At 43.1% G+C, this 11659-nt stretch overlaps 1 protein-coding gene across 2 annotated transcripts in view; it reads right to left on the bottom strand.

The window, feature by feature from the left end:
• Window positions 1-3693, bottom strand: part of LOC129816564 (KAT8 regulatory NSL complex subunit 1-like protein) — a 31123-nt gene extending 27430 nt beyond the window's left edge. For both annotated transcript variants that reach the window (XM_055871177.1, XM_055871179.1), the window contains exon 1: window positions 1894-3693. In XM_055871177.1, the coding sequence (XP_055727152.1) occupies window positions 1894-2972 (1079 nt within the window). In that variant the 5' untranslated portion in view covers window positions 2973-3693. The remainder of the gene's footprint in view (window positions 1-1893) is intronic.
• Window positions 3694-11659: the final 7966 nt, after the last annotated feature.

Below are 11659 nucleotides of genomic sequence, written 5' to 3'. Positions count from 1 at the left end.
CACGGGGCTCTTCCGGTTTTTGTTAGTTCGTTCGTTTTATGTAGTCTGTTTTCCTGGTTCATGCGTTCTTCACGTTGTATGTAAGTTCGTGTCCAGGTCTGTCTACATTCGTTTATTTGTTTTGTAATTATTCAAGTGTTTGTCGTGTTTTTCCGTTTTGTCTAATAAATCATTATGTATCCACAACCCGCTGCACGTTGGTCAAATCCCTGCTACTCCTCTTTGGATGAGGAGAAGGAGGAAGCCCGTTACACACGTTATGTTAGCTAATCCAAGTTAATCATTTTAAAAGGCTAATTGATCATTAGAAAACCCTTTTAAAATAATTTTTGCACAGCTGAAAATTGAAAATCTCATACAACGCTGTGTACTACTACCTTCACAGAACAGCACAAACTGGCACTAACCAGAATAGAAATAGGAGTGGGAGAAACAGACGCCTCACAAGTCCTCAACTGGCAGCTTCATTAAATAATGCCCGCAAATTGTCATTAATAACATTATTTTCTAAAAAAATTCTCTCTAGTGGCCAGCTACCTAAACTTACAGTAATCATGTTCCAATTATTGACCGGGTTGGCCACCATTGATTTTGTTAGTCACTCTCACTCAGAGAGTGACTGCAAACATTTCTCTCCACCCTATAGAACATTCTTTAGAATTGCAGGAAATGTTGCTTAGGGCCCCCAAAAGGCTAGGGCCAGCTCTGACTGCATGTTTGCATGTGGATGTGGGTACACAGACCCGCAAGCCACTGCGGCCATGAGAAGTTCAGAGTTTTGTGGCCCCCACTCCCATCAAAGTTGCCCATACCTGGTTTACAGGGTGTACCCCTCATTTCACTTTAAAATATTTATCCTAGCCTGCCACAGTAACTCCCACATCAAATTATGAACATATGTGAGTGAAACTGAAAGAGGACAGAAAACAAGAGTTTGACTTCCCAATTTTATCCTTGTAACCATTGTTATCACATTTTGCAGGAAGAGGGGCCAAAAATGGCCCATCTAGTCTCGGAGGAGGAGCTATTCCCGGGGGAGGTGCATGCCATAACCTCTCCCCATGAAGGAGCTAATGAAAGGCCACAGAGACAGACCATTCTACCCCATAGAAATGGAATGAATAGAATAGGCTTGGAACCGTTCTTTGTTCTACCCAGCAGGAGACAGGGGCTCCAACAAAGACAAGACTGCTGCTGCCAGGATGATGCCAGATCCAAACCACCCCTCCACCCTGCCAAACAAATCATCAACCCCCCATTCCACCTCCTCTCCACTTCTCCCCTGTTCCCAGAGCTCATAAACCTGTAACTCTTTCTCATTTCCCCCCCCTGTTCTGTTCGTACTGTAGTAGAGGGTCAGGTAAATAGGAGGAATCTGCTGCCTCTGCCGCAAACTAAAGAGGTTATATGATGTTAACAGCCGGGTTTGTGCATTGAATGCTGTCAAGTGAAATGTAATATCAAGTATAAGGTCTGTGTTTTTCCATGTATAATTCACTCACTGCCACACAGATGGCATGTGTTTCTCATAGCCTACCTCTGCCCTTAACCCTGTTTATTTAGCTGTGATAACCCACTGTGGTATCCAGGAAAACACCACAGCTCTTTAAAATATGTCTGAAATATGAGAAACAGACCCAAGCTCAAACAAAGCTACAGGTTCAGCTCACAGCTTTGAACAAAACTCATCCAGAAACATAGTTTTAACTCTGAAAATGCTGTGTTCCTGTTGCATACAGTTAGGACTACAACAACGTTTTTGTATCCCAGTCAAGCATGAAATAGAATTCTCTACCATTCTTATTCAACTGAACAACAGACTTCCTGTTTCTCATAAGTAAATAACAGGTCTATAACATAATTACAGCACATTACCAGAATGTCTGTACTCACACTGGTTGAGACGTGGTCCCCCATTTCTGCTCAGGCTCCAACTCTTCATCTGAGCTGCTCTCTGTGGCATCAGAGTCTACAGCCTCCTGAACCCCGCGCAGCACGGCCTGGGCATAGCGCGTAAACTCCTGGATGTCTGTGGAGGGGGATGGCGGTAAGGAGGTCTGCAGTAGGGCACGGCCCTGGGTCCTGCGGCTCAGTGTACCTGTCTGTCTCTGCCCCATGGCTGGATCAAAGGGCTTGGTGTTTGCAGGGGGTGAGGGGGGACTTGGGGTCTCCCTGCCCTGACTCCCCTTCAGACCCTCCAGCTGGAGGCTGCAGTGGCGAGAGGCATGGTGCCCTAGTAGAGCTTGAAGCCTCCTCTGGAGCCGCCCAGCCCGTTCTAACTGAGACGTTTGTTGGGAGAGATGCCAGTGGGTCTGCTCTCTCAATGCCTCCTCTACCAATGCAGTCACAGGCTGCTCCAGGCCCTGGCTCCTAGCTCCCCTGGCCCACAGCTGTGCTGGAGCTGTGTCTGTGCTGCTGGAGCCCCCCTCCTCCTGCCTCTCAATGAGGGGTGTGGGGACAGTAGGGTTATACTGGGACATGAGATCTCCCTGGCAGTATTTTGAAGGGGACTGGGGGATATCATAGCCATCTGGTCCATGGCCACTGTGTTGACACTGCTGTTGCTGCTGAGCCACAACTTGGCTATTGTGTTCAGGGACAGGAATCAAATACATGTCTTGTGCACCTGGACAGGCAGCCAGGGAATGCTTCAGGTTTTTGTTGAGTGACAGGAAGTTGAGCAGGGAACCGGGGCTGGAAAGAAGCACCGTTTTGTACTGGCCAGCCGAGGCCTGTAGCAGAGGGGACAGGAGCGAATCGGGAAAGTCAAGGGGACTCTTGCTTGAGCAACAAGTGTCCAGAAAGGGCAGAGAGGAGAGGTTGAGCCACACCCTCTGAGCATAGCTGTCCTCCATCAGTTTCAACTGAGGATCACACTCCATGTTGAGCATTGCCCCATCTGCATCCATGTTGCTGGACGCCAGGTGCATTCCGTGGACGTCTTTGGAGAGCTTGGTCAGGGCTGGGGCCATTTCCTCCAACCAATGATGTCACTGTTGTTCTCTGTCACACCAGAGGATGCCAGATCTGCCTCAGACTTTCCCAAGACCAAAAAATAAACCCCTGTCAGCACTTCATCCACCAAACTGAAAATAATCTGGAAATACTAAAAACTGCAAATTATGGGTAGGAAAACATCCAGACAGTAGCTAGGTACATTAGCTTAGCTATAGTGATAAAGATGAAGTAAGAAAGAAACCATTAACGTTAGCTAGCTATCATCATGGATGGCTCAAACAAGTCAATGAACTGACGAGGTGGGAACTGTGCTGATATTTATAATTGTCTAACTGCAGTCAGAGACATCAAACGTACTCGATTTACTAACAAGACCGTTTGCGAGGATAAATCAAACACTTTAATCCGCTCGAAAGCTTCCTGGAACACAAAAACGGGCACGGAACGTCAAATTGAAAATAACGTATCGACCATCTTTTTGCTATTCACCTTGAATGAAAATTGACAGGGTCCACGAAAATATTATTCTTGAAGCCTTGATTTATGTCGTGAAAGGCTAAGCCTTTCCCTCATTTGACATGTTAACCGCAAAAGTCTGGCTAGATAGTTCATCAGAAGATCTTTCGGTTAACAGTCCCTTCTCCGTGGTCCTATTTATTTCCAACTGCCATGGAACAACGGCAACGGCTGCTGCTCTGCGTTTGACGCAATGACTGTACGCGTTGAGGAGCTTTGAGTGAGTATTGGGGGCGTGGATTCCTACGTGGGGGTAAGTCTATGCAAATGAAATTCCATTCGAGACCAATAATATTCAGTCATATAAGAACGTTTAAACAGTTTTTACTATCTCCTCAAATCCTCGATTCTTTCATAGCCTAGCCCAGTGGTTTCCAAACTGTGGGTCGGGACACACTTGTGGGTTGTTGCAGGGGTCCAGGTGGGTCACGGGGTGAATTCCTTCGAGTGTAGAAAATATAATGGTCCTATATATTGTTTAAATAATAGCTTATAAAAATAAGAGAAATTAAAATCACCAAAATAAAAGCTAGACAATCATGCCCCCAATGATTGTGTTATGCTTAAGCATAAGAACACTGCATTAGCCATGTCAAAATCGGTAGAATTGGGGGAAATTAACGTGAAAACTGCCAAAATTCTCTCTCAGCTCCATTGCAAATGTGCAGAATTGCTGGAAATTGGCATTAAAACTGCAACATTTTCTAGAGGGCCTCAAATTTTCTTGCCCAGGGCCAAGACAGAATTATGCATGCATAGACCAGTCAGCCCATTGCCAAGCCCTGTGTCACGCCCACCACCTAGGCCCCTTTCCGATCCAGAAAAAAACCCTGCTCTAATCATCCACAGCTTTAAAATCATACCATGTAAAAAAAATAAAAATAAAAAATCATGACGAAATAGGAAATGCAGACAGATAATTGGTTTGTTCGACATGGTGGGATCTTTTTGTGTAGTTAAATCAATTATGTGAGAAATTGCGGTGGAAACGCCTTTATGTGCTGTTTAACACAGAATCAAATAGACCTACTGTGTAGTTCTCCATGTCACTAAGATCTATTGTTAACCTGAAGTCTCCATCAGCCCAAAATGAAAATACAGAGGTGTATTCATTACACTGATTCTGTTGCGAAACGTTTCTTAAACAGAAGCAAACGGAACGAAACGGGGAGGGACCTAGTGACCTACATGAAATTGTCCAATAGAAACTCTCGTTTTAGTTGTAAAATGTTCAGTTTTGCAACTGTTCGGACTAAGGATTACATCCCTGGCAACATAGCTCTCTTCTATATTATTTATTTATTGAGCACACAGTCATACTTCTTTTCACAAAGTTTTTTAAGATACATTTGTTACAAATGAACCAAAATAACAATTTCCACAATAAAAGTCACACATTTCATACAAGTATTTTTTTAACAAGTTAACATTTATAATCAAACACACAATCATGTATAATATATGAATATATAGGTCAATTTACAGCAAGAAAATGCATGGTTATCTTCATAATTACTAAACAGATTATATTTGTTTAAGTAAAGTCTATGCTCATATCATAGTCCACATGTCACACACCCTGATCTGTTTCACCTGTCTTTGTGCTTGTCTCCACCCCCTCCAGGTATCACCCATCTTCCCCATTATCCCCTGTGTACTTATACCTGTGTTTTCAGTTTGTCTGTTGCCAGTTCGTCTTGTTTGTCAAGCTAACCAGCGTTTGTCCTGTCAGCTCATGTCTTTTCCCAGCCTCTCTTTTTCTCGCCCTCCCGGTTTTTGACCCTTGCCTGTCCTGTCCTGACCCTGAACCCGCCCACCTGACCACTCTGCCTAACCCTGAGCCTGCCTGCCGTCCTGTACCTATGCCTCTGCTGTAATAAACATTGTTACTTCGACACGGTCTGCATCTGGGTCTTACCTTAAACTGATATCACAGAAGAACGATAAAGATGAGAAAACGAAAAGGAATATCACAGGTCTTAGGTATGAAAACATGTTCAAGGTACATACAGTGCACTCAAAGTATTCAGACCCCTTGACTTTTTCCATATTACAGCCTTATTCCAAAATTAAATTGTTTTTTCTCCCCCATCAATCTACACACAACACCCCATAATGACAAAGCAAACACCGGTATTTTGATTTTTTTTCTGACATTTACATAAGTATTCAGACCCTTTACTCAGTACTTTGTTGAAGCACCTTTGGCAGCAATTACAGCCTTGAGTTTTCTTGGGTATGACGCTACAAGCTTGGCACTCATGTATTTGGGGAGTTTCTACCATTATTCTCCTCTCAAGCTCTGTCAGGTTGGATGGAGAGCGTAGCTGCACAGCTATTTTCAGGTTTCTCCAAAGATGTTCAATTGGGTTCAAGTCTGGGCTCTGGCTGGGCCACTCATGGGCATTCAGAGACTTGTCCCAAAGCCACTCCTGCATTGTCTTGGCTGTGTGCTTAGTGTCGTTGTCCTGTTGGAAAGTGAACCTTCGCCCCAGTCTGAGGTCCTGAGTGCTCTGGAGCAGGTTTTCATCAAGGATCTCTCTGTACTTTGCTCCGTTCATATTTCCCGCGATCCTGACTAGTCTCCCAGTTCCTGAAAAACATCCCCACAGCATGATGCTGCCACCACCATGCTTCACCGTAGGGATGGTGCCAGGTTTCCTCCAGACGTGACGATTGACATTCAGACCAAAAAGTTCAATCTTGGTTCCATCAGACCAGAGAATCTTGTTTCTCATGGGCTGAGTCCTTTAGGTGCATTTTGGCAAACTCCAAGCGGGCTGTCGGGCTTTTACTGAGGAGTAGCTTCCGTCTGGCCACTCTAAAATAAAGCTCTGATTGGTGGAATGTTGCAGAGATGGTTGTCCTTCTGGAAAGTTCTCCCATCTCTCCAGAGGAACTCTGGAGCTCTGTCAGAGTGACCATCAGCTTCTTGGTCATCTCCCTGACCAAGGCCCTTCTCCCCCGATTGCTCAGTTTGGCCGAGAGGCCAGCTCAAGGAAGAGTCTTGGTGGTTCCAAACTTCTTTCATTTAAGAACTATGGAGGCCATTGTGTTCTTGGGGACCTTCAATGCTGCAGAAATTTTTTGGTACCCTTCCCCAGATCTGTGTCTCGACACAATCCTGTCTTGGAGTTCTACAGACAATTCCTTCGACCTAATGGCTTGGTTTTTGCTCTGACATGCACTGAACTGTGGAACAATATCTTGACAGGTGTGCCTTTCCAAATCATGTCCAATCAATTGAATTTACCACAGGTTGACTCCAATCAAGTTGTAGAAGGATGATGAATGTGAACAGGATGCACCTGAGCTCAATTTCGAGTCTCATAGCAAAGGGTGTGAATACTTTTGTAAATAAGGTATTTCTGTTTTAAATGTTTTATGCATTTGCAAAAAAAATAATAATAATGTTTTCGCTTTTTCATGCGATATTGTGTGTAGATTGATGAGGAATTTAAAAAAATAATAACATTTTCAGAATAAGGCTGTAACGTAACAAAATGTGGAAAACTGAGTGCCGTCTGAATACTTTCCGAATGCACTGTAACCTGTTTGCATCTCAGATAGGCTATACATGTAGATGAAAATCAGAATTCAGAAACATGAACGAAAAACAGTCCAATTATATATTTGCTAAAATAAACATTTATATAGTTCTATGATGACTCAAAGAATAATTTTCACATTAAAGCCTACTTAATGGACCAGTTTCACAGACCCAGACTGTGATTTAATATTCTCAGATGAAGATTATTAACCATAGTCCAGGAAAGTATAGGACAAAGTTTTATGAGGTCAAATTATCATCATAGTATTCATTCAATCCAATGAATAATATGATGATAACTTGACTGCATAGAAATTTGCATACCACCCCAACAGATCCACCGATGATGCAATCTCTATTGCACTCCACACTGCCCTTTCCCACCTGGAAAAAAGGAACACCTATGTGTGAATGCTATTCATTGACTACAGCTCAGCGTTCAACACCATAGCGCCCTCAAAGCTCATCACTAAGCTAAGGACCCTGGAACTTAACACGTCCCTCTGCAACTGGATCCTGGACTTCCTGACGGACCGCCCCCAGGTGGTAAGGGTAGGTAACACACATCCGCCACGCTAATCCTCAAAACAGGGGCCTCTCAGGGGTGCGTGCTCAGTCACGGCCAGGCACGAATCCAACACCATCATTAAGTTTGCTTATGACACAACAGTGGTAGGCCTGATCAACGACAAGACAGCCTATAAGGAGGAGGTCAGAGACCTGGCCGTGTGGTGCCAGGACAACAACCTCTCCCTCAACGTGATCAAGACAAAGGAGATGATGGAGGACTACAAGAAATAGAGGACCAAGCACTCCCTCATTCTCATCGACGGGGCTGCAGTGGAGCAGGTTGAGAGCTTCAAGTTCCTTGGTGTCCACATCCCCCAACAAACTAACATGGCTCAAGCACACCAAGACAGTCGTGAAGAGGGCACGACAAAACCTATTCCCCCTCAGGAGACTGAAAAGATTTGGCATGGGTCCTCAGATCCTCTAAAGGTTCTACAGCTGCACCATCTTTAGCATCCTGATGGGTTGCATCACTGCCTGGTATGGCAACTGCTCAGCCTCCGACCGCAAGGCACTACAGAGATTAGTGTGAAAGACCCAGTACATCACTGGGGCCAAGCTTCCTGTCATCCAGGAACTCTTTACCAGGCGGTGTCAGAGGAAGGCCCTAAAAATTGTCAAAGACTCCAGCCACCCTAGTCATAGACTGTTCTCTCTGCTATCGCACGGCAAGCGGTACCCGAGCGCCAAGTCTAGGTCCAAGAGGCTTCTAAACAGCTTCTACCCCCAAGCCATAAGACTCTGAACACCTAATCAAATGGCTACCCAGACTATTTGCATTGCCCTCCCCACCTCCCGCTCTTTTACACCGCTGCTACTCTCTGTTGTTATCATCTATACATAGTCACTTTAATAACTCTACCTACATGAACATATTACCTCAACTAACCGGTGCCCCTGCACATTGACTCTGTACCGGTACCCCCTGTATATAGTCTCGCTATTGTTATTTTACTGCTGCTCTTTAATTACTTGTTACTTTAATTTCTTATTCTTATCCATATTTTTTTAACTGCATTGTTGGTTAGGGGCTCGTAAGTAAGCATTTCACTGTAAGGTACCTGTTGTATTCGCCGCATGTGACTAATAACATTTCATTTGATTTGAGTCCTGGGATAGATAGACTTACAGTATGTGTCCATGAAGCTAGCCCTTTAACTCCCTATTTATCTTAACACAGCATGACATGACATCTTCATGTAACAGTGTATAAGAGTCAATATACAACTGTGATTGATTGTTTTATCCACACAACATCCACACAACTTCAATGATGGGGACTGTGAAGCAGCACAGACACATGCATACAAACACACGATAACATACACACATACACATGAATTTTGTGTTGTAGATATGTGGTAGTAGAGTTGGGGCCTGAGGGCACACACTGAATGTGTTGTTAAATTTGTTGTGAATTTATTGTAGTGTTTTTTAAATGGTATAACTGCCTTCATTTTGCTGGACCCCAGGAAGAGAAGCTGCTGCCTTGGCAGTGGCTAATGGGGATCCATAATAAATACATACAAATACAAATAACTTTCAATTATGTGTTTTGCATCATATGATGCGTAATAGAACCATTTAGTTCTACTTACAGTGCTGTATTGAAAACTTGACTGCAGACATGAACACATTTTTAGGATGTATTAACAGTGGACTAATGGATAAAATACTAAAATATAGTTTTTGGGGTGTAGAGGGGCAATCTACAGTTGCTATATCAATTATTGGACTTGTAAATTCATTAAATGTACACAATGAGTCTTGATGAATAGAACTTCATGAGCTTAGTTCAACTGTCGTAACCCATCCGAACCCCAAATATAAGCTTGTTTTACTCCAATATTTGTAAACAAAGCAAATGTAAACAAACAGTATATAGCCTCAAAACATGGCTAACACTATAATTTTGATATCGTGGATGGTCAGTCCTTGCATCCATAGCTCTGTCTATGAATTTAAAATTGGTTACATTTCTCCCGCTCCTATTGCTTTTTACCGAAACAGGGGCGGGGGGGGGGGGAGTACACTTTGTTATTATTTCAACTAATGATTGCCACTTTAACACAGCACGGCATTACATCTAATTGTAACAATGTACAAGGGTTAATGTCATATACAACTGTGATTGTTTCATCCTTCATCCACACAACGTCAATGTCCTTACAGCCCGCTGGGGGCTTTGAGCCAAATATCAGCTGCCCTCTGTCTGAAAACAAACAGACCAATACCAAGGTTTACAGTTGAGAGAGATGAGTGTGTAGATAATACTGGCATTATTGTCAAGGTCTTTATCAGGTGAACATTTCTGGCTGAAGAAGACAGTGAAGAGCCACATCGCACAAAGGAAGCTGAAAAGTGATGGTGACCATCATTTGACCGTGCAGACGGAGAGAGGAGAAGGGGCTGTCGCTCTCTTTCATGTTCTTCATGTGTCTATGCAGTGGCCCAGCTCGACCCCACCATGCCGCAGAAACCAGTGTAATACAGTCAATTTGAGCCAGAAGCAGTGCCATTAGTTGAGGTGTAAGCATAGCCGCGGGAAGACGTTTTGGGTTGGGGGTGCTGTCGACTGGTGGGCTGATACCATACAAGAGTAATAAAGGCCTAGTTCAATAATTTTGTGGAAATTGTATTTTTTTCAATACAAATAAATAATAATGATTCATATTTATTTTATTGTGATTTATCTGGGGGTGTTGTAGCACCCTCAACACCCCTACATCCCGTGGCTATGGGTGTAAGTGATGTTAGTGCTGTTATTTCTGGTTATTTCAGTTATTGTTATTTCTGGAGCCATTGTTGAGAATTACAACTTTCCGTAGGTACTGTATGAAAGAGCTCTATTTTCATGTGACCTGCCATATCAGGCATTGGCACTTGGATTGAAACCGGTGCTATGCTCAGATTACATGAAAATAGAGCTCTTTGGCCATGCACACCAGTGATTGGTTTGGTGTCGAAAAACGGAAGCATATGCAGAAAAGTACTTCATGCCTACGGGAAAATATGGTCGTGGATCTTTGATGTTTTGGGGCTATTTTACTTGCACTGGTCCTGTGGCCCTTGTTAAGGACAACAGCATCATGAACTTTACCAAGTGCCAAGACATTTTAGCCAAAAACCTGTTTTTTTCTGTCTGGAGGCCGACACTTGGTCCAAAGTGTGTCTTCCAGCAAGACAATAATACCTAGCACTAATCAAAATCCACAAAGAAATGGTTAATTGACCACAAAATCAACATTTTGCAATGGTCATCTCAGTCTCCTGACTTGAACCCCATTGTGGTTTGAATTGAAGAGGGCAGTCCATAATAGCAGATGAAGGATATCAAGGATCTGGAAAGATTCTGCATGGAGGAATGGTCTAAGATCCCTCCCAATCTCATAAAACATTTGAGAAAAGGCTGTGTCCTTATCCTTGCAAGGGGAGGGTGCTAGAGCTTTGACCTCTTATCTTTTTTTAGATTTGTTTTATTATTTCATAAACAAAATCTCTTTCTCTGAACAATTGTATTAGCATAAAATACTATAATTTCCCAATTTTGTTGAGCATACAATATAGCTCAGTATTTGCATTATATATTTTATACAGTCTTTTTTGCTCATTTTTATCAAGAGTGCCAATAATTATGGACAGGCTATAATAATAGTCAAGGGTATAGAGGATAATTGGTAGCTGAAGAAATCAATGAAGTTCCACAGAGCACAAAGGAAGTAGAGAATTCCCTGCAGGATCCCTGTGATGACCCTCATCTGACTGTGCAGTGGATTGGTAGAGGCATGGGCTAGTGGGAATTTTTACACCATATTTCTTATACCAAATCAAATCAAATTGGGACATAGCCCATATCACTATGAGATTAACAACACATGAAGTCTGTATTCATAAACCAACTCAGAATAGGATTGCTTATCTAGGGTCTGGTCCCCCCTGACCATATAATCTAAAAGGCAGAACTGATCCTAGATCAGCACTCCTACTCTCAGATGCTTTACAAATATGGGCTCTGAGCTTGAGTGTGATCATGCAAACATAACTTCCCCCAATGATCACATTTAA

The sequence above is a fragment of the Salvelinus fontinalis genome, chromosome 19 (genome assembly GCF_029448725.1).
Source record: "Salvelinus fontinalis isolate EN_2023a chromosome 19, ASM2944872v1, whole genome shotgun sequence".
Taxonomy (NCBI): Eukaryota; Metazoa; Chordata; class Actinopteri; order Salmoniformes; family Salmonidae; genus Salvelinus; species Salvelinus fontinalis.
The sequence above is the reverse complement of the archived record's forward strand: the minus strand, read 5'-3'. Positions and strand labels throughout refer to the sequence as shown.